The 24,138-nt window shown below is 41.3% G+C and overlaps 1 protein-coding gene across 5 annotated transcripts in view; it reads left to right on the top strand.

Moving 5' to 3' along the window:
• Kcnab1 (potassium voltage-gated channel subfamily A member regulatory beta subunit 1) overlaps positions 1-24,138 on the top strand; it is a 388,290-nt gene that overhangs the window by 287,223 nt on the left and 76,929 nt on the right. For all 5 annotated transcript variants that reach the window (XM_035450521.1, XM_035450519.1, XM_035450520.1 and 2 more), the window contains exons 3-5: positions 17,792-17,829; positions 20,938-21,017; positions 23,000-23,044. In XM_035450521.1, the coding sequence (XP_035306412.1) occupies positions 17,792-17,829; positions 20,938-21,017; positions 23,000-23,044 (163 nt within the window). The remainder of the gene's footprint in view (positions 1-17,791; positions 17,830-20,937; positions 21,018-22,999; positions 23,045-24,138) is intronic.

The raw sequence follows: 24,138 nt of genomic DNA, 5'->3' as shown, positions 1-24,138 counted from the left end.
TCTCTGCATCCTGGACTTCAGCTTCCTCCTTGAGAAGACAGCAGTTTGTGAAGATTAGTTTTAGCTATTGAGTTGAAAGAATTTAGAACCCTCTAGGAGACAAATCTCTGCACACACCTATGAGGCATTATCCTCATTGTTAGCTTCTGAGAATGTCCTTGAGAGATCATCTTGATCAGGTTAATTGATATGGGACATTCTATCTTAACTGTGGGTATGACCATTCTGTGAGTAGGAATCCTGTACTGAACAAAGTGAGGAGAGGGGGGAGTACTACTATTCATGGCTCTCTGCTTCCTGATTTCCTGATTATGGATTCCATATGACTAGTTGTTGTAGGTTCCTGCTGTGTTGCCCTCCCAGCTTTAATGGGTTGTAACCTTGAACTATGAGCTGAAATAAACCCTTTTTCCCTAGCTGTTTTTGTCATGGCATTGTATCACAGCAACAGAAAAGAAACCAGGACACAGTTGCAGCATATGTGAGGCTCTTTCAGCTCTAAGAGAGGTCGTGTGGGCCATAGGCAGATTCAGCATGACTTCTAACAATAGCTGGCTTCCAACTAGACACTGTAAGAACAAGAAATGAGTTGTGGCATCCCTGTCCAGCATTAGGGTGGGCAACAACCATCAACAAACTCTGGATGTAGCTAGAGCCAGAGTATGTTTCTACCCAGGATCAGGTATACTTTCACTGTGAAACTTCAGTCAGAATGCTACCCAGCAAAGATGTTTTTAGTTTTGTGTAGATGCCTTGAATGATGTCTTGCCTCTTATTTGTTGGTACACTACCTAGAAGATACCATGTGCTTCCCCATAGCTCCTCTACTGAGCGTCTTGGCCACAGCATGTGTTGTATATATACAGTTCAAATCCAAGCATTCACTCAATGTTTATCTAGAGATTCTTCTTCAAAACCTTCTACAGCACAAAAACTCAAATTCAGGTTCAATCACCTTGATCATAGTTCCTTTAACATTTGCAGTGTCATCTTCTAGCACATCTTCTTCTAGTGGGGGACTGTGCTTCTAGGATGTTCAATAAAGGGAATGACAGCTACAGACTGCTATCTCTCAAAGGACAGCATAAACATCTGCGGTCCCCCTGTGGGTCAGTGTTCACATGCCATAGGGGGTCACATCTCAAAATAAGAATAAAGTCTCAGGTCTTCTTAGGTATTCTGAATATGAATTAACAAAAAAAGTTTCCAAAACAAATTGAGCAATGGAAAAACAGCTTCCAAAAAATACAGAAATTTCTAGGTGAGACATTAATTTCTTCAGATCTATGTATACAGTAGACTCATATGGCATTTCTGAGAACTCAAACTGAGTTCTGCACGATTTTTTCTGAAGGAACCGGCTTCCCTTTTGGCAGCCATAACAGCCGAACACGTGCTTGCCATAAATCTGCCTTGGTCACTTAGAGGTCAGATGCCTGTCTTGTGACAAGGAACCAATCAGAAGTTAGCTGGTGGCGCTATGCTTTACGACCCTGGGTGTGCTTTATGGACAAGCGCAGGACAATGATGTAGAGAGCATAGCAACCACCCTGGGAGGGCCTATGGGCCATAACAACCAGTTGACCAATCAACACAGGGCAAGCCATCCAAGCCTGGAAGCACACCAATCGTGAGCCTGTGCGTAAGTCTGTGCGTACCCCTAGACACTCCCCTTACACTGCCCTATAAGATCTTTTGGGAGACCCAAGGAGCCGTCTTTTCTAGCTGTCCGCCATGGCGGGTGGGTGAAAGACCCGAGCTAACATGGGGTTAGCTCGTTAAACTACAATAAAGCCTCATGCAGTTTGCATCAAGCTTTCGCCTCCATTCTGTGTTTGGGGTGGCCGCCGTCCTGGGCTAAGATTCTGGAAGCCTCAGCTTTCTGAGGGTCTTACATTTCCATTATCAGGCTAATCTCAGAGTGATTAAATGGCTGCCATAGTCCCAGTCTCATATCTCATTGGCTGTGGTATTCTTCCATGAACCAATTCCTAAAGGACTTCAGACAACCAAGAACTATTGGGGATGCAGTTTTGTGGTAAAGTGTTTACCTAGTATGAATGAAGCCCTGTGTCAGTTCCTAGAACCCACATGGAAGCTCACCACTGCTTACTACAAACTGTAGCTCCAGGCAGATTTGATGCCTCTGCCTCCATGGGTACCTACACTCACACAAACATACCCCCACACAGACATAGACATCTACATGTAATTTAAAATAACTTCTTTAATAATTTTTTAAAAAAAGGAATTACTACAAACTACTGAAACTGTATTCTCAGAAATGTAAAGGGCTTTTTTTCTAAAGAGAGGAAACAGCAGTTGACTATAACAAACACATGACTCCCATGACAAGTTAGACCCCTCTAATCTTAGTCAGCTTACCTGAGTCTTTGTTGTGTCATTAATAGCCATGGTCATATATCTAAATAATTATCACTTTCTCTTCAACATGAGGTATGCTCAAAGTTTAATAAGCTAATCCACATTCACTTCCTGCTGCCTCAGTTTGTCCAGTGGACAATTTCTTTGGCTTTGGCTTTTTATTTTTTCTAAAGGTTTATGTTATTTTTGTTTTATGTGATGGGTGTTTTTCCTGCATATACTTCTGTGCGCCATGTGTATGCAGTGCCCATGGAAACCATAAGAAGGTGTTAGGTTCCCTAGAAATGGCATTAGAGACAGTTGTGAGTGGCCATGTGGGTGCCAGGAATCAAACCTGGGTCCTCTGGAAGAATGGCCAGTTCTCTTAACTGCTTGAGCTATTGCTCCAATCCCCAGCTTTGGCTTCAAATATACAGATACATGCCCCCAAATATACATATACAATATACATAAACATTTGTAAGAGAGGATGCCTGCTCTGCTCCAATGTGCAGGTGAAGGTCAGAGGACAGCTTGCAGAGCCTGTTCTCTACTTGAAACATGTAAGACCCAGGCATCAACTCAGGTCATCAGGTTTAATAGCAGGTGCCTTTCCTCCTGAGCCATTTTACCATCTCAGGTTTTTAATATATTCTTTTCTACATGTTCCCAATAATCGCGAAGGATCTGTGAGATTAGTGGCTCATTTACAAATAAAAGCCTCATCCTAACACCTGGCTAATGAAAACGTGTAAAGGAGGGCATCCATGAGAGCAAAGCAGAAAATACTGCTTCATTTTATATCTGACAACTAATTAAAATGAGAAGAGAAGGAGCTGCCCAACATGTAATTATAGAAAATGGGTGATGAGGTAATAAGCAGAAGCTAAATTAGACCTGACAGTCAAACCACGGGGACTGCTTGCGGCTGAAGAAGAGGAGCAGCGAGGGAGATGAAAAGCTTACCTGGCACTCTGAACTCTAACAAGCTTTTCCAGACTTGACTTCCCTTTCCTTCATGGTCTCTGACCTTATCTCCCATTCATATTCACACTGTAGGCTCTACTACGTTGCTCCTTCAGCCTTTACTCAGAAGAAACTACAAGTGCCACCTGTGTCTTGTATCACGTTCCCTGAGGCTCGAAGCTGAGTGAGCCTAGTGCATCCTGTAAGATGGGGAGTCCGGGGCATCGCTTATCCTTCCATGTGTACATGGACTGAACGACCAACAAACAGATTCTATGCTGGAAAAATGAGAGGAAAGGCCACAGTGGCAGGTCCTCGCACAATCTATACTGAAGGGACCTGATTCTCAGGCTATAGCGCCCCCACAGGTCGTCCCTGCGTATTGTAATACTGTGTGCTCATGGTGAATGTTTTCTGTATGACTTGTTTGCTGTTTGATCACCGATTCAGAAAACATGCCTAGAACAGAGGAGGTTCTCGGTGTATGTTCATTTATGGAATACACGGATGTATGATCAGTGCCCAGGGAACGATGAGGCTCCACGGGAATATTAGAATGTATTCAAGGGCTTTCTATACAAGAGTGGAGGAAGCCACAGAAGATTCTGGAGGAAGAAGACTAACAGGCAAGAAGAGTAGGAAGCAGCCAGGACAAGGGGAAAGTGAGGAAAACTATTGTGCTGGCTCAGTACAAAGAAGAGGTACAAGAGGCAGAAATGGGACCACAAGAGGCAGTGGTCACCTCTCTCGGCGCTGTGGGAGGGAGAAAATGCTTCTGGGAACTGCCAGATTCTGTGTGGTAAATAAGAATCTGTCAGTCTGATAAATAAAGACATGACATTTTGGCTGTTTTTAGGAGTGGAGGCATCTGTCTGTGTATGACAGGGACCCCCTATGTAGCTCAGGCTGACCTAGAATTCACAACCCCCTGCCCAGCTTCCTGGATACTAGAGACACAGGCTATGCCACCCTGCCTGAGTCCTCTTTTCTAGGCTGGATTGATGTTTTCCAGACCACAAAGTCTTGACCAGAGGCTTCTTCTATATCCTGCCCCAATACTCTCAACAATATGGCCTTGGGACCCTGCCTAAATACTGGAATTATTTGAGTAAGTGTCTTCTTTTCCACTTAGACCTTCAGAAATAATTAACTCTTGCCTTCTTGATTTCCCTATCTGGCAAAGTTCAGAGGGAATTGAGAGGGCTTAGTAAATATTTCCTAAGTGAAGTGATAAATTTCAATAAGAGGTGAAGCCTAGAGATAGAACTATCAGTAGAGACGTGAATCACAGAGGGAGGCCAGCCACTGGACAAGCCAGTGTGTAGCTGGGTCAGATAGTCCCTCAGGAAGAAGGAACTGGTGCAGATGTGCACACATAGGTAAGGAGGCAGACCATTGTTGACCAGCAGAGTTGTGAGCAGCTGAATCTCATGGAAAATCAGGCAGAGCAGCAATCCTATAAACTCAAGGAAGAAGCTGGACTCTGTGGTAGGAAGTAGAAAGCATTTATAGTTTGTCAGCTTTATTCTTTTTCTCTGTACAGCTAGGGGTCTGTTATCTCAGAGGTTGAAAGAAGAGGTATGGTGAGGCCAGAGGTTTAAGGACAAATAGCCTCTAGGACTGGTGATGGGTCCATCTTTACAACTTGTGACCTTTTTTCCAGCACATATCCAGCATCTTTGCTATAGATGATGAACAGCCAGACAGTTGGCTTTATCCACATTTGAGCATTGCCAGGAAGGTGCCATGAATGATCACTGAAGCCATGAAGCTGGGGACAGGACAAGAGAAATAATCCCACTAGTGGTCCTTGTGATCTTGTCCCAGAAAACAAGAGTGCTGATGCTCTTTTTATCCCATCTTTTCTCCTGCTCTGCTATTTTTACTGTAGTCATTACTTCCACTGGGAGTTTTACACTAGTAAAATGAAGGGCAAAGAACCAAAGAGAGAATACGGAAGGAATAGTCTTCTCTTGGTTATTATCTATGGCTGTGAAGGACACCATGACCAAGACAATTTATACAAGAAAACCTTTCATTGAGGACTTGCTTACAGTTTTAGTTGCCCATTATCATGACAGGGGAGCACAGTGGCAGGAGGCAGCATGAAGAAGTAGCTGAGCTACATCCTGATGTGCAGGCAGCAGGGAGAGAGAGAGATTGTGCCTGGCATGAACTTTGAAGCTGCAAAGCCAACTCCCATTGATGCACTGCCTCTAACAAGGCCATACCTCCTCCAGCTAATCCTTCCCAAACAGTTCTACTAACTATGAACCAAGCATTCAAACAGATGAGCCTATTAGGGTCTTCTCATTCTAACCACTACATTCTGTAACTCTTTAGTTAAGTGAAAGGCTCTACAAGACATTACAACCTCCAGCTTGGGGTCAGAGCCACCTTCTCTGCTACATGATTATTCACTGTTTTTTCTTACACTTTGGTTTCTCTCATGGATGAATTAAGTGCATTCCCATAATGTCCCAACCTCACTTAGAACAGTTGTTAGCTCTGGCCACCATTCTGCCCACATGGAAAGCTTTATTTATAGATAGAGAGGAAGGAAGGAAGGAAGGAGGGAAGGAAGGAAGGAAGGAAGGAAGGAAGGAAGGAAGGAAGGAAGGAAGGCAGACAAACACAGAAAACCCAACAGACAAAAAACAACTATGCCTGGACCTTTTCTCAGACTAACTAAACCATGGTTCCTACATGGGACAGTTCATCAGCTCCTTAGGTGGTCCCACTCACTATAGTGGAACTGTGGCTCACTGACCTGGACATGGGGCACCAACCTGCCTTCCTGCCTGAGTTACTTGCTCATCAATGGCTGGATAGATGAGAAAGTTTGGCACATATGAAAACATTTTCCTTCCCACACAGCATGCAACAGGCCCAGCCAGTGAGTGGCCATGTGCCATTTTGATGACCAGTGTGAGAAGCAAATAGTGGACTAGGTATTCATTTTTTATTTACCTTTGATTCCCAGTTTTTAAGAAATCTTTGAAATTTTCACTGTCCTTTTAATGTTTTCTTTTCATAATGTTCTGCCTCTCAATCCATAATAAACAACTACTCCCTGAGCTTTGTTAAGCTGGATTTGCCTTTAGAATTGATATAGTCTACTGACTTGGACTTTCACTACCATCTTTAAAGAAGTATCTTCCTATAGAACTTCTGTTGCTTTAATAATTTCTCCTTGGAGACAAGAAGGAAAATAGCATTCAGTAAGTCTTTGTGACTCTGTGGACATTAACTGACAGCATTTAACAGTGTGAGCTGTGGAGTCTCACTGCTTAGACTTGATTCTTGACCCAAGCACTTATCAATAAACAAACTCAGATTAGAGTAGTTATGATTTTAGCTCACATGATGTCCATAGAACACATGCGACAGAGACTGATACAATGTAAGGTCTCAAAATAAAAATACCAGTTGGCATCATTGTCATCTCATTATTTCTCACAACTACACAGTAAGTATGTATCATTATCCATTTTAGGTATGAATTAAGTCTTAATGGTGAACTTATTAATTGTCTATGCACATTATTGAAGTTTATCCAAAAGACAAAAACTTAGATATGCCCTTAAGGGTATATCTAAGAAAAAATGATTTTATAATGTGCTGCCTACAACTGAGGAGGAACTTGACTTGAAAAATTTAACTTAGTTCTGTTGTTGAAGAGGCATTAATAAACAAGACAAACAGAGTCCCTGTCCTGAAGAAAGGACCCTGAGTGTTCCACCTAACCTTACCTTTAGAATCCATTCCTCGTCACATCATAAGACCTCTACAAGACCAGGCCAACCAACATCCATGCATGGAATGGGAAGAGGTTCATGAATCCTCACTTCTAACAGGGGAACTACTTCAGTATTGCTCTTCTTTAAAAGTGTGGCTCTGGGTAGATTGACCATACTCCAGTGGATATTCCTAGACCAGGAGGATATGCACAGCAGAAACTAGAATCTCTCTCTCTCTCTCTCTCTCTCTCTCTCTCTCTCTCTCTCTCTCTCTCTCTCTCTCTCTCTCTCACACACACACACACACACACACACACACACACACACACATGAATTAATAACAGTAAAGGGGACAAGAAATTAGAGAATGTCGGGGAGGTGATGGCGAATCTGGAAAGAATTATGGGGAAGCACTGAGGGTGAATATGATCAAAATACACTATATATAAATTTCAAAGAATTAGTAAAGTATGTTTTAAAATAAAAATGCATTATAGTTGTGTTGACAAAACCTTCTGCACTCATAGTGAGTGGTTCCTGAGATTCTTTTCCAATCAAAAAACTAGCCAGAGTGGAACATTATCAGTCAGCTCTTCATCCTGATGCTCCCTATGGGAACACTTGCCCTCTTTCCCATGGTCAGGATCACTGGAGTCATCAAGAAGTAGTAGCTGACACCATACTGCTTTAAAACACCACAAGCTAGTGCTATTCTACCATGACAGTTCCCTGCATCCATGATGACCTCCCAGGCTCCCTCCAGAACATTCTAATGATGTACACTTGAACATGTGTCCACTAACTAAAATAATGATGAATTCATTCTGATGAACTCATTTCCAATCAATGAATAGATAGAGGATCAGACAATTTAAAAAAGGATCATCTCTTCTCTGCCACTCTTTCTTTGTACATCCATATGAGACTCCATGAGTACTTGATAGATGCCAGTTTTTAGTCTGTCTCTCGGGATAAAAAGTTCATTTGGCAGTTTTGGGGAAAAAAAATGTCCCAAGAAGGCCCACATTCTGTGTTTGAGATCCATAGAAGGCTGTTAAATAAAAATGCAATGCTTATATTCTCGATGTCTGTTTACCGAAATTTCTAGATTGCATCCATATTGTATGCCAGAAAATTTCACTCTGCCCCTATACAATCAGGATTATGCTATTATAATAGCATTGTCTCAATGCTGAAGCTTTGGTGGGAAAGCTAGTGTTCCAACAACAGGAGCTTGTCTCTAGAGATCAGGCTTCCAGGAGCTCTTCTCATAGACGCAGATTAACTTTTCAATATTGCCTATCATTTGGAAGAAGTCTGAATTAATCAGTCTTATTGTCACTGAAATCAAAAGCCTGGTAGAAACAACTAGAGGAAGGATGCATTTGGGCTCACAGTTTAGGAGGCATCATCCATGGTGGTGGGTAGAGAATTGCAGAGCAGAGCAATTCATGCCATGGTGACCAGAAAGAAGAAGAAAGGCAAACATTGGAAGTTAGAGACAGACACAGGCCTCAATAAAATGCCCATAAACCTTCCTTCATCCAGGACCACCTTTCACCACCATTTGAAAATGCCACCATATTATGAACCCATCACAGGATCTGTGCATTCATTGTGGTAGAACCCCCATAGTCTAAACATCTCCAGAATCTTCATCATGGACACATCCTGGAAAGCCCTTCACTAATCTCCTCAGTGTTCCTTAATCTAATCAAGAAGATAATCAAAGTTTACATCAGACTCTAGGTAGAGTCTGGAATGAATTGAATCTCCTGTGATATTAAAGATAGATCAGCATGGTTTTATGACTTAGGATTGTTCCATTTTGTTCTTGATGTTGTATTGAATTTCTGCATAAAATTTCTGAAAAAAAGAAAGTTTCTATTACTTTTATAGAAATAGAAAAGTCTGTATAAAAAGAGTGTGTCATTCTAAGGGTGATGCAGAAATACCCCCTTTGACTTGGAATAGTTACACATTTTCTATTAGGAAAAATTATAGATACATTTTTAAAACTGAAATTACTGACAGGTTATATCTACAATTCACTAATGAAGAAAGCTGATGATTATATGTAAATTAATGAATCTACAGGCAAACATAGGAACTGAATTAATTTAAGTGCAATATGACTGAGAATGAGAATTATTTTAGGTTTTGTCAAACTGTCCCATATATATTTTCTGTTCTAATTCTTTTATAGTTCAAGACTTTCTTAGTCAGAAATCACATTTGTATTCCTGCTTCAGTAAGGATGCCACACTATTCCTATTTCCTGAACACAAAATTTGCCTTTTAATAACATTTCATATCCTAAGCATCTGATCGCTCACAGCCCAGAAAGAAGACCTTGAAAGGAATGTTCCAAGATATTTTTTCATCATTTTTACAATGATTATCTTCTTGTTTTCACCTGGACATTTTCCTTGCTTTTCAGGAAATTAAAATGTATGCTTAACAGATCCTAACAACCACATGAATACACACTGTGTTTTCTATATTCAGGAACACTAAAGTTTTCAAAATCATTGCTATTTGAGGTGGAACACCTCTCTGAACTATCAGTGATGAAAAATGTTCAACAAAAACACACACAGATAAAGGAGATGATGCAGGAATTCACAGTAACTTTCAAATCTTGGTAAGAGTATTTTTCCAGAACTCTTACCCATACTAACTTGCTGTGGAAGGGTATGATAGAGTCAAAAAGAAACAAAAATATGTGTTTGAGCACAGACTATATTCCAGGAACTGTGCAAAAATCTCATAGGGAAAAAGCATTGTCTATTTTAGTAGTAGGCCACATTTTGGAAGAAGATATTAAAAATATTTGAATTTGTTGTAAGAATTAGAAATTGCATGTATTTCTTGTATCCTATATTAAGTGTCTGCTTTTACTCTAACACTGTTTATTTTACCTACATTAACTACTCTACATATTTCACACAAGAACTTTTCAAAGAACAACATGAGAAAGCTTTATTGATGCTGTATACTGAGTTTTTTTTATGCCCTCGGAGTTTCATTTGAGTAAATAATCCTCAATATATAAATGACAGAACTAGAAAAATATTATGACCTATGACCAAGACACTTAGAATAAAATATGGCAAACCACATTTCGCATTCCTTTTTCATGATCAGAAAGTAGTAAGAATCATGATTTGTTACAACCTTGTTTATGAATGGATTGTCCAATAAAAAAGATTTTTTAAAGTAACTTTTTCAGGTTAGAAATTAATAGTATACACTTCAGTAATGTAAATTAAAGAATGCAGAGAAGAAAATTTTAAGGAGTTTAAGGTTTTTTTATTTTGAATTTTCCTAAGAGGCTCAGGGAACCAAATCAATTCAGAAATCATGTCTTCATAAAGAAATTTCAAGAGAAGTTTGGCTTCAAATTGGTAGTTATGGCTAATCTACCATCAAAGCTCAGAGTGTAGGTTCTCATTTCTGGTGAAGGCTTGTAGTGTACCAAGATATCTGTCCTGTGATGCTGAAATAGCTCCCGAGTCCCTAGAGAAGAGTTGACTCTGCTTGTGATGTGCTTTATAGCACTCTTCTAAGATGTTAGCCTCTTCTAAATGTCACATACCTGTCACCCATCCTATTTTCAACACCACTCTCTTGTCTTTAAATTGTATTGAAAAGGAAATGGAGAAACAGAACAAAAATTTTCTGGGCAAACTTGCCCTGAAATAACTCCTAAAACAACACGAAGCTAGGAATATCCCTTGGCAGCTAAATTCCAAAATCTTTAAATCAAAGAAAGAAAACAGGGAGGAAGAAAGTGGGAACAGGAAGGAGCACAGAGAGGGAGAGCAAGGGAAAGAAGGGTCAAATATGTGTACACTCTCTGTAAAGGTCATAAAGAACCTGTGTCTGCCCCACCCATTTAACCCTTAGAACCTCAAATGTGCACACAGGTTCAAAAGGTTAGTGTCTACCTCTCCTCACGTGTTTCTGTGTTATCTAGACAACACTGTCAGCTAGGAGCTGTCTTCTGGTACAGGTTCCATTCCTGGACAATCTGCCCCAGGAATTTTGCCACAGATACCACACCTGCCATTAGCCAGCCTTCAACCAGGTCTTGAGTTCTGAAGTGTGTGCTGCTGACTTAACACTTGGGTCAGTTTTTTTCTTTGTTTGTTTGGGGTTTTGGGGTTTTTTGTTTTTTGATTTTGTTTTTGTTTTTGTTTTTTGAGCATGAGTTTGGGGCGTTGCTTATGGAACAACAAAAATCCAAAATCCTTAGGCAAACCTTGACTGCTGGTAAAATTGAGAGAATGAATAAGCATGAAGGTGACTCGGAGGCAATGGAACAGATATGTGGTATTCTTCATCCACAAATGGACAATTTGAGAGAAGAGGTATAAAGCTTAATATAACAAAGCTTTCCACAGAAGAGACATTTGGCACAGAGCAGAAGGTGGACATGTCCCTAAAGCAGGGTGGTGCTGCAAACAGCCAGGTGTACAACTGGCTGGAACAGCGCATGGGATAGGGAGAACAAGTCACATCACCAACCAAAATCGTCATGGGGCTATGGAGAGTGAGGTTTAGACAGCCTACCACTAAAGGGCCCTGGACTTTTGTCTGTAGAAAACGTGGTGTTTGCAAACACTGCTGAGTTTTCCCAATAGGAATAGAACTGATACATAAGATGCACACGAGTCTAGAATGGTGGTTCTCAACCTCCTAAGGCTAGAACCCTTAAATACAGTTCCTCAAGTTGTCGTGACCCCAACCATAAATTATTTTTGTTACTACTTAACTGTAATTTTGCTACTGTTAGGAATTGTAATGTAAATATGTGTGCTTTCCATTGATCTAAGGCAAGGTCAAGACCCACAGATTGAGAACCACTGGTTTGGGAAAAGAACACAGTGAATCTGTATGACAGATGTGGAGAACTTCTTTCTCATTTAACTGTAGTTTCCTATTTTACTGTATTCCAAGGGTAGAAAAGGATTTAAATGGTGTTTAGTCCTTAAAAGTGAGTGTGCATGTGTGTGAGCACACTTTCTTCAGCTGTAAATGGGAGGAATACCACTTGAACCTCACCTACGTCAGAGGCACACTTTAGTTCCATGTGGCCTTCACTGCTTCCTTGTCTGGCTGTATTGCTATTCTAAGCTCTTTTGTTAAGTGCAGGTGTGAAAGGATACCCCCCCCCCAAAGAGCCTGTGTGGGGTTACTGGTTCTTGAGAGAAAAGGTAATCAAAGTCAAAGAAAAGGCTCAGTTACATCACATTTGTTAACTCTAGCCAGATGCTCATTAGCAACACACTAGATGCCAAAAATGAAAGATTAGGCTGCTGCTTGGATCCAAAAATAAGGGCCAGGCTCTGTGTAAAACACTGACAGATGCAAGCCAGATCATGGAGGGATGCTTCATCTGCGTCATTTGCAGGAGACGTGGCCTTGAGCTGTGTCACCATCACTGCAATACAAACCTGCAGCATCTCTGCTGTGGCCACAGCAGGGCTTCTCAGTGTGACATATCACATTCAGTTCTCTAGGATGCTTGTTAAACACACAGGTAATCTGGCTATTGGTCAGATAGAAATAATCAAAATCTCAGAGTGGAGCTTCTAGGAAATTCTAATACTTAACACTCATGAAGCTAAGATGGGGAGTTAATGGAGACTTTGAGGCAAATACCTTTTAGTGTATTTCATCATCCTCCTAAAGCTATTATTATTATTATTATTATTATTATTATTATTTATTTTATTTATTATTATTTTATTACCATCATCATTATTAGTTATTGCTACCAGCAGTTGTCGTCCTAGTTAGTGGAGGACTGAGGACTCCAGCCCTGGCTATACTGCTTCCTCAGCAAACAGGTGTCTCCATTTTCAGTTCCCCTGAGTTGATGGAAATTGACAAGTTCCAGAAGTGACTTGTTCAACATCACCCCAGGCACCTGTCTACACATCCCAGACCTGTCACTAGAGATTTCTCCTCGGGCCTAGGATTTCTGGGTTCCTTTACTTTGTTTAGTCTGGAACTTTTCTTAATAAGTAAACAGAGTTCTTTCCACACCTTTTTTGTGATTAGAAAACCACCTTAGCTCACCTAGGGACAATACAGTAGAGTGTAAAATCATAGAATCAGGGACCCCTTACAATACAGCTGCTCTATCCTCCTCCAGCAAGAAGGACTGTGGCATCTGCCCACAGTGTCACCTCCTCTCCTTGCAGCAAGAGGGATGACTGTCATAGCACCCTTCTCTAGTAAGGGAAATGGCTGGTCTCCCCAGGGATGGTGGGAAACATCTCAGCCACCTAGAAACCAAAAGAACTGATGAATGATTAATGAGCATTATTCATATTCTTCAATAAATCAAAGTAAATATGCCTGATAGGAAATCATCCCATTACATTGAAGACTAATGCTACTCAAAAGGCAATTCACTTCAACTTAACCAGCATGGACCCACCACCTACTAAGTCACCATTTTTATTCTAGTTCTTTAGAGAGTAGTGAGTGTGTAAAGGGTCAGGGAGGTGGTCCCCTTGAACAAAGTAAGATGAATGTAATAATGGCTAACTTCCAAAACAGGAAACACTACTTTTTTAGTTATGGTGTATGTATGTTGCTTTATCGACTTGCCATCACTATTTGGCTCAAAGTTTCGAAGGTGCCAAGTCCAAGATCAGTGAGAGTAGGTAGTGGTGGGAGGTACAGAGGAGCATTTCGATGACCTGTATGGGGTCAGTAGGTGGTGGCACATCACAACAGGAGTGCATGTCTAAACAAGCAAGTGACTACATCTCAAACAAGAGCAAAGGGGATAGAAGGGCAAAACTTGCTCCTTTTATAACAGCTCCCTCATGACAGCTACCAAGGGGTTACCCCCAATTGGCCTTTGGCCTCCTACTAGGCTATACCACTCAAAATTCCCACCACTTCCTGATAACATCAGGCCAAACTCCCAATGTATGAAACTTTGATGGCATTCAAACCATATTCAAACTATAGCAATAACAAACATATATAATATACATGCTGTTAATTGTTAATAGTTCTAAGCCAATATAAGAAAAAATTGTTTAACTTTCACTATTTTTCATCATAATTCATCACAACTTTGACCTAACATCTTTTCTTTTGTATGAAAATATCCTTCAGGCTGTCTACTTTCACTGTGATATATACAATACAACCTTTAAGCTCTTAAAAGAGACATGGAAGAGTTTTTTATTTTATTTTATTTTATTTTATTTTTTGGTTCTTGTTTCGTATAGGTTTGGGTTTTGTTTTGTTTTTACTAGAACCACTCCTAAAACTAGTGCTATCCAAACATGGTTAGAATCACCATCATTTTTTAAGTGTAAAATGGTCTTATCTTTCTCTGAGATGTACATACAGTTCTGGTCTTTGGAGTTTTACTAGTCTTCAATACTATTAGAAAGTAGTTAATGAAAGTGAGCTAAATAATGCTAGTTTATTTGAAGAGCTAGTCAATGTTGGTGAAATTGAACTGAATTGCCTTTTAACTATCATTAGTCTTCAAAGTACTGGGGTAATTTCCTATCATGCATAACTACATGCAAAGCTTGTAATCAGAGACATATTGGGCAATCCAGTTTTAAACAATGCAATCTTGGAGGATGAATTTTAGGCTATCATTCTCATCTAGAAATGGATTGTCATTCTCCAAGCTTTCTCAGGTCTGAGATGAGCAAATAATAATAATTTAGGCAAATTCAGTTTTTGACTTAACATTGTCTTGATTTATAATTTATAATTCTATGATGATACTACAGCAATATACAATTGGTAGAAACTATACTTTGAGTTTTGTTATGGTGTTAGGGATGAAACTTAGTTCTCCACCACCACATTTATACTTTGCATGTGAATTTTGGTCCTTTCCTGGGGTAGAATTTACATTAAATATTGTCATGATTCTGGGCAACAGCAGGTGGGTGAACCTCTGGCCAGCCAAACACCATGCAGGAAACAGCTGGTTCTACACATTATACTGCTTGCTAAGCTAGGGTGCTTGGTAAATGAGGTATGGGAAATGCCTTTGGCTCATGGTATTTCCAACACATGCTAGATTTCCCAGGCATAGCTCCTTTGTAAGTCAAGGAGCATCTGTTCTTGTAAATGTCCCCATAGAGAAGTATTCGAGCACAGATGATTTGTAAGATCAGCAAGCAGCTGAGGCTCCAGGAAATCTTCTGTACTCAGTAGAGATAGGTCTATTCTCATTGATGACATGAATGATTAAAACAAACAAACAAACAAACAAACAAACAAACAAACAAAAGAAGTGCTTTCACAGCACAGCACAAGCCAGCTAGCAAATTCACTAAGCAAACATTGACCTGATTTTTCTTGAAGACATAGAAGAATAGCTAACTTGTGAGACTCATTACTGAATCCGTGGCTTGTCCCATTTTAGTTCTTTGCCCAAAGCCATCTTTAATGAGTGGTGAAATTAAGGGACTCAGGTATAGTGATCCCACAAAATAGTGCCATCTTTGGTCCATAGCTTGACAGGGCCAGCAGCAATCTCACCCACCTCGGGCAACAGTGACTTTGATCAGATTATATGCAGTTTCTAAACGATCTGAGACTTCCCTCATCACACAAGACAGCCATTCCTCATGTTTTCCTTTCATGGGCCCCCACCCAAAAGTTCTTTGACCCCTTCAACATTCTCACCATCCCAGAAATAAATAATCACCAATGCGCTGTCACTCATATATGCTTTCTTGTTTGCTGCAATAGAAAATGGTTCCAGTAATTTAGCTTGTGCTGAGCATTCTCAGCTGTAAACCTCCCATGCTGAGACAGTTCCACTAACATTCTCAATGTTTGTTTTCAGGGCACATCATTTCTGCCACATTCAAAGGGACTCTTTTATAAACATGCCTGTGAAAAGGTTTGACGCCCAGGCAATTATTTTCACTTAATACAGAGCTGCATTCCACAGCATCTCACTTAATTCCCATTCAAAACCAAGCATGGGCCATTTCCTCAGACCATTAAGTTTTCAAAGAACACCTTTTCTGTGTACTGGTCATGACTGCTTTTATTTTGGTTGCTTACAATGGGATTTTTCTCCGTTAGCATTCTTTGTTTGGAATGTTCTTTGAGGGAAAAAAATGTCTACGCCTGTTTTTATCTTAAAATAATCACTTCTGTTTTTTAAAATGGACAAGTTCGCATTCCTCTTATATTTGCTGTAAGGAAAATGGCAATAAACATATATGGTACAAATGAGTAACCATTTTATTTCAATGTTAAGAACGCATCAGGAAGCTGGGTGGGGAGGCTCACAGACAAAGTGCCCTCCCCATCTCAGTTTGGGGCATGCCTACCTAGAAAAGGCATTGACCCTTTGTTGTCTATGTTTGCTGAAAATCCAAAATTTTTCAGAAAAAAACTTCCTAAGTGTGTAAATGTCAGCAACTCATTCAAAATTTATTGAAATACCAAGTTGGTCAACTCCATTCTAGTGAAACAGAGTGAGCCTGGAAGCTGAGCATCAGCTGTGGGCTGCCCATCTGCAACCTCCGGAGACAGAAAGCACACTCATGATTCATACACTCTCTTTGTTTTGGTCTCTGAGAACAAAGAAAAAAGTATATCAACATATGTCTATGGATGACACACTAATTTAGAGACAGTCTAATTCAGCAATGTGATACACTGAAGGGGGCAACCTTCTCAAAGCCAAGCATGTTGGTGGAAGCTTGGGTATCTATCCCACTTAGTGTTGGCTAATGTGGGATTTCTCAGCTCTAAACATGGAAAATAAAATTCCTCTTTGAGTCTGTCAAATGATTCAAGAAAAATTTACTCCTGTAACATTCAAAGTCCCCCATGAGGGCTTTCCATTCCAGCCTAGGCAGAGTGCTCTGCTATACTGTCTTGTGTTTGCCTCAGTCAGAGCATTTATCAAGATACACTGCTAACTATGAACTAAAGACAGGAACCGTACCATTCACCTGGCTATCCTTGGTATGTGAGGGCAATGTCTCTGTCTGATGTACTTACAGCTCAAAAAAAAAAAAAATGAATAAGGAAGTGATTAATGGAAGAGACTTGCTGGAGGCACAGCATGTACCTGCTCAGTGTCTAGCTTTACACATGTTGCTCATTATGTCTCCCTCCCTTTGCCTTCCTTGTCCTTGCCCTGGCTCCTGCCTCTACCTTCACCCCAAATCAACAGAAATTTCCCAGAGCAGGACACACAGTGCCACCACTCAGGTCTTGTAAAGAGGTCCTTGCAGAATGTTTGAGAAAGTCCTCTTGAAAGGTGACAGAAAATTCAAGATGGAGTCTGCAAAGAAGGCCGGAAGCTTAAGTCAAGGCCTGGTTCACTCTGGCTGCCACTCTTTTTTGTGCTCATTTGCAGACTAGGCCTCTTAGCTGTGGAAAAGTAAAAATAGGTGTGCAGCCAAAGTGAGCTCTGTAGCACTGACTTCTTGTGCATCTGGTCCTATAGCAGAATCAAAGTTTCATGTAGGGTGAGGATGTATGCCACAAGCATCCATGGTGGCTTGAAGAGGTACTCTTCCCCAAAGTGACACAGACCCTTCCTGGAATATTAGGTAGGGAAAAGGCTAAACTAGAGCGTGCATGTGCCCAAACACATTTGTGAACTACCTATTCTGATATAAAGGTCTCCTCCTATTATGTACAATATTAGGAAAATGGCTACAAATAATGCACAAATATTTCTCTTCCAGGAACATGGGTGACATTTGGAGGTCAAATTTCAGATGAGGTAAGCCACTTTCAGCTTCTACAATTCTGATGAAGAAAATGTTCAGTAGGAATATTCTTCCCTTCCCTAATATTTTTTTCTTGGATTTTTAGTGTGTGTGTGTGTGTGTGTGTGTGTGTGTGTGTGTGTGTGTGTGTGTGTGTGTGACTGTACTGCCCAGTCATTAGGTAAAAGCTAGCCTAGAATCAGATCTTGGGTGGGGTAACTTTAGGGGGCTGGCAGAAGGCCTTCCAATGGCAGCACTCCCAGTAGCTATGGAAGTCCTTCCTTCCTACAGCAGGACCTGGGTGAACATCAGGAGGCCTTATGACTAGCATCAGGTGGGGAAGTATGGGGGTGTACAGAGGCACAGTCACAGGGCGTATAGCAAAGGACACAGACACTGTTAGGCACCAAGTAAGCAGCAAGTTAGAAGGGAACTAAGTCCCCAGCCAGGGTCTCCAGCCTGCAACCTGCTACGGCCTGATGCACTATGTGGAAGGAAAAATACGAAGATAGCTAGCCTTGTGAGGAGAGGGGCCAACTGTGAGCCAATGCCCACAACTGAATGGCTCAATCCCACCTGTTCTCTAGGGGTAAAATTATAAGCCTATAAAGCAATGAATTCACCTCCCTGTTCTCTCAGACTTCCAGGTGCTCTCAACTTAAAGCAGGTACAAATGGCCACACCATAATATGCTGGATGCTGTAATTATCAAGGCCACTCCAGGAGGGTTTGAAGTCCCTATCCCTGAAGATTTCAACAACATATTGGATAGGTACTTAGCAGGGATATCAACAAACTTAGTAACTCCATAATATGCCTTTTAAATGAAAACCAAGATATATGGTTAATATATATGAGTAATAACTTCTTAAAAATTATTTTAAGAGAGCACATGTAGTGTCCAAACAGCCCTGAATTTGGGGATTTGTTCCATGTTTTCTCATCTGTAATGTAGTTGATGTAGTTTTAACAGTCGGTAACACTAAACCTTGCCCACATTAATTTAGCCAAAAAGAGAGCATTCATTTTGACCTTTAAGGTATAGGAAGAGAGTAACTTTTTCTGCCCTATTCATCCCTTTGCATAAACTTCCTCTTCAGGTAACAAGAATGAAAGAGCTACAAGAATGTTTAAGATTCAAAAATAACAGGGCAAGAGTTCTGTTTCTAGAAATTCTGTGGAAAAGGGAAAGGTGTTCCCAGAATTCTCTGCAACATCTCATTAGTGTGAATATCTCAAAAGACTTTTCTTGGCAACGTAGGCTCATAGGCTATTAGGCCCTTGTTGAGGAAGTGAGACCAGCTTTCCCTGGGAGAAGAAGGTCCCCTCATAGAACCCCCTTCAGTTTTCAGATAAGGAAACTGAAATCTGTGAAGGCCAAATGATTTGTCCAACAGAACACATTCATGGACTGTGTTCACTTTCTATTACTGTGGCAAAAGACCTCAAGCAATCCACTTTTAGGGACCAAAGGTTTATCTTGCCTCCAAGTTTCAGGATTTCCAATCCATATTCTTTTGGCTCTCCTGACTTGATCTGTAGTGAGCTGGTATGTCATGGCTGAGTGTATAATAGAGGACAGTGCACACCAAAAAGAACAGGGAGGCAGGATCTTAGTGACTAAACTTCCTACCACTAGGCCCCACTTCTTAAAGATTCTGCCCTCTCCAAATAATGCTGGGGAACAAACACAGGGGCTTTCATTAGACATTTCAGATTAAAAACTGTATCAAGTCCTAAAGCCAGTTGTTGGTTGGCTTACTCCTTCTCTCTGATCTCTCAGCATTTCCCTCTATATCTGACTCTGGCTTTTTATTATCTAGACCAATTAAGAACTCCTTTTATAGCCAGTCTTAAGACTTAATTCGTTATTTTTCCCGTTATTTTCACATGAAGTCTTCAGATTCTGTGCTTGGGAAGTGTTCCTACTATCAGTCACTCCAAGAGTCCATCCAGAATTGTTCATTTCAAAACTTCTCTGTATCTGAAATATAATTGTTGCATTTCCCAACAATATCCACCAATATGCTTTATGACATACCATAATAATTTTACTGCAAGCACCATAATTTCTAAAACATAGGACAACCAGAAGGAGGAAACCATGTTGGCTCTACTTTCAGCTCAGGATGATGTTGTCCTAGTAGCGGGTGAAAAGCCATAACTGCTGTCTTGTGGGTAATGCTAAAAGCTGTGCACACTACCCTATCCATGGTCTTGAGGGGCTAACTTCGAAACACCAGAATCACGGTCTATCTTAGAAATGCTGATGAAGCAACGTTAGTCCACCATCAAAGAATTTAATGGAAAATCAATTGCAATCCTTGACGTGGGAAGTGGGAATTTTTGAAACTTCTAATACATTAATCAGCAAAGTGAAGACAGACTCCTCCACTGCTTATCACAACACTACTTGACAGCTATAGCTTGGGCTGATTGTTACAGATAAGCATCTATACTCCTGCTTCACTTCTCACTTGCACTGAGCTGCACAGTGGAACTTGGAGCTCTGATCTGTTGCAGCCTGAGCACAGAGGAGCTGTTCCCTAGTGAGTCAGGGGTTTTCTCCCTCCCTCCCCTGTGTTGACTCAGCAGCAGTTCCAAGATGATGCCTATTGTTCCACTGAACTGCCAGTGCCAGGAGCATTACAGCAGTCATGATTGTCTGGCCCATGATTCATCAGCACCTTTGGCTAAGCCTTGAGGAAAGTCACAAGCTTTTAGGTCAAGAGTCATCCAGCTGCCAGAAACTATTGGCTTGCAGAAAGGCGTTGATACAAATGACCCTCTTTGTCATAAAAATTACATGTCACCGAGGATGTTATCAAACAAGGTTTTCCCAGCGGGGTAGGAAACACAGATCTGCACACCTCAGTGTTTGGAAGACGACCAACAACTCCCCCTACACACATACAGAAGAGGGATTTCAGCCTACTTTGTCTGAGGGTAGAAGGATCACCTATGCTTGAGTCTTCTTTCTTTTGCCACTCACTAAGGCTGAGAAAACCAAGAAGTGGTAATGAGATCTCAGAGTGAAAAGTAGATAAAGGGTTTAACATTGCTTCCCAGCTAGGAAGGCATTTCCTCCGGCATTTCTGACTGACCTTTGTATCCTCTTGCAGGTTGCTGAACGGCTGATGACAATTGCCTATGAAAGTGGAGTTAATCTCTTCGACACTGCTGAGGTCTATGCTGCTGGGAAGTAAGTCAGAACCAGTTTCTGTCCCTCACCTGCCACCCATGCAAGCAAGAGGGTGTGCCCAGACACTGCTGTGGCATTGGTGATGAGAGGCTGCTTCTCTTGTACATGTTCTTCCTCAGCCCTCCCCATCTCTAGAGTGTTGAATTCTGGGGCCCTCTTGGTCTACCCAGCCCATTCCTGTAAGAAAAATGAACCAAAAGGGAAACAAACACAAGAAAAAAGTGCCAGAGAAATGGTGGTGGAGATGGATAGGTGTTAGCTGATTAATTGACCTCCTGTCCCTGTGCTGATATTAATGAAAGTCTTGATTCCCACATGATGCCAATATCACAACAACTTTTACAAGAGGGCATTTCAGAGCCTACTCTGAAGACAGCAGACTACAGAGAGACCTCGCTTCCATTGAGGAGTGACTTCTAGCGACTTCCTTTGGACCTGAATGTTGAGTTGGCTCTCTAAACATAGCATGCTAAATCAGAACACATAGCTGATGTTCTGTCAGGCCAGACAAGCAAGCACATGCCACACAACATAACTAGTGTATTTTAGAATCAGTACAGAGCCCTGGTGTCCTGGAATAAATGTGGATGTCTGGCTTCCATCAATAAAGGAAGCAGACATCCCTGCTGGTCTCTCAGGGAAATGTGGAGTATGGCCACAGCAGGCCTGCTGCCCCTGCCTCAGGGAAGTTACAGTTGAGCTGAGGTTTGCCCTGTCCACCCCACATGATCTCAGAGCATTTTTCTTACTTGGGTTCCTCTTTTACAAGGACCTGTGTTTGCTTAAAGACCATCAGAGGACTTGAGTATTCACATCCCCTTGTTGATGATGGGTCCAGGAAAAGAACGTAGCAGTTGTAAGACCTTGCTCCTCTCTACAAACCCTCTTGTCTGGGGCCTTCCTCTGTTGAATCTCGTACAGCCCTTACAGGCTAAGGAAGAGAAAGGAACATAGTAGGTCTGCTAAAGACTCAGTTGTAACTCCTACTGTGAGTGATAGTCATTTGAATCAATGTTGATTGATGGCCACTGTGGAATTGAGATAGGGTCTCATTATGAAGGTTACATGTAACGATGGCCAAACAAGAAGAAATGAAAAAGAGTCCAGTACCATCCAATGTCTATCCATCTGGAGCATGCTCCATAGCTAGTCTGCATCCTGATTTCTTGAAGGCTGTACCCTCTAATAAAAACAACATTTGTTTCCATAAAGTAACAGCTAGCAATGGCATCCATATCTGGCTCATGATGAACAAAGTGCTAACTGCATTCACCTCCCCACTCCAAACTCTGGCAGCCCCACTGATTCTCACACCGGGGCTCTCACTGGGAGGGATATAGAACATTTTAGTTCCAAAATCTTGGTGAATCTTCCTGGGGAAGTTGAAGGGAAGAGAATATTAAGCTATCATCATTGCACCTTTCGACAGGAAGGGTATTTTGTAGTGTCTCCTTATATCTCAATCCTATGGCAAACATTATTCTGTCCTGGGACATTTTCATGTGGACCACTATAACTGCTGGACCTGGGACATTTAAGTGCACATGTAGATTCTTTCTTTTCTTCCAAGATCACCTGGAAACCAATACTTTCTGTCTAAATAGTCTGAGGTCTCTTGTCCTCCTGGCACAACTAAATTCTTCCACCACAATAGATGGAAAAACCTTGACTCTCATTGAACACCACAAAATAGGGTATTTTTATGTGGGACCAAGCTGCCAGATGACTCCTCTGTTTCTTATGTCAGGACCACAGGCGGTCTCCTGCCAGCGCCAGCATTTGGCAGGTGCTTCTGGAATGCCTGGGAGCAGGATTCTGCCGGCACAAGCAGAAACAGTGGAGACTGTGCTACCAGCTGAGAGAGCTTCTATTTTGGGGTTCTGTAGGCACTGAGAGTTTAAAAACGGGATGGCTCTGGTGCTGGGTTGACTCTTGCTTTTCTGAGACACTGCAGTCTAAGACATTGTCTTCTCCCCTTTCAGGGCCGAGGTGATTCTGGGGAACATCATCAAGAAGAAAGGCTGGAGGTACCACATCTACCATAACTACTAGTTTGCCTTTTTAAAGACTTACTGATTTGCATCAGAAAAGCAAAAATAAAATCATAATACTGGAAGAAAAGGCTGCCCCCCCCAAAGCAACCAACACTTGGTAAAGAAATGATCTCCAGTGGTTTGGAAATAAATGAGTTCATTACTTGTACTCCAAATATTACATAGCTGTTGACTACAGTGAGTCATGATGGGGTCTGGCAGAGAAGAGGGACTGTTGTGAGATATTTGTGCGTAAAAGAAAGTGGCTTCTGCATAGGTTTGACTGCACTTGTAATTAGTGAAGAAGCAAGCTGCAGGAAACTATCTAGACACAGATTTATGTTCACCACTCATTTTATTAACAGCTCTCTGTACAAAGAAAGGATGGAGCAAAAAGCCCTTAGGATAATTGCCGAAAGCTGTGTCACCGATACAATTGCCAACATCTGTTCTGGGTGCTTGAAACTCTACTCTCTTGAGTGTTCAGAGAAGTGTCTGCTATCCTTGAGAGCTCCAAGAAATTCAAGGACTGTGTTCACCCATCCCTTTTACCAATTCTGTACACAAAGCAAGTGATAATGAGGGTTGCATGGCACTTGGGGTGTCATGAAACAGCAAAGCAAGACCAACAGCAAGGTGAAGATGCCCTGTTCATGAGTGAGGAGAAGCAGTGGTTTTTCCCTCAGTGGGCATTGATTCATCCTCCTTAATTTCAGGGCACATCATACATACCTTGTGGAAAATAGATTAGTATGAATATTTCACAAGTCACCTTTCAGCCTTGCAGGTAACAGACCAAGCTAGTACTACACTATGAAAAGTTTATACGGCTCACATTTGCCTCCAGGAGGACATTGGAGAAAAGATAAACAAACCCTCCTAGCATGTTCAACTAGCTGACTTAGCTCCTTGTCCTTGAGTCGTTAGTTGCTAACATCATTGTCCATAGAAAGCAATTTCACTTCTCTGAGCCTTGATTGTCATAAATGTAAAATGGCTGCTGAGGTGCCTTGCTGACCGAATGAGAAGGAAGCAAAGCCTTCAGGAGATTGCACCATCTTGCTGTATTACACTCACAAGATCATTCT

Source organism: Cricetulus griseus (genome assembly GCF_003668045.3).
Source record: "Cricetulus griseus strain 17A/GY chromosome 1 unlocalized genomic scaffold, alternate assembly CriGri-PICRH-1.0 chr1_0, whole genome shotgun sequence".
Lineage (NCBI taxonomy): Eukaryota > Metazoa > Chordata > Mammalia > Rodentia > Cricetidae > Cricetulus > Cricetulus griseus.
Note: the sequence above shows the minus strand (reverse complement) of the source record. Positions and strands in the feature narration are given on the sequence as shown.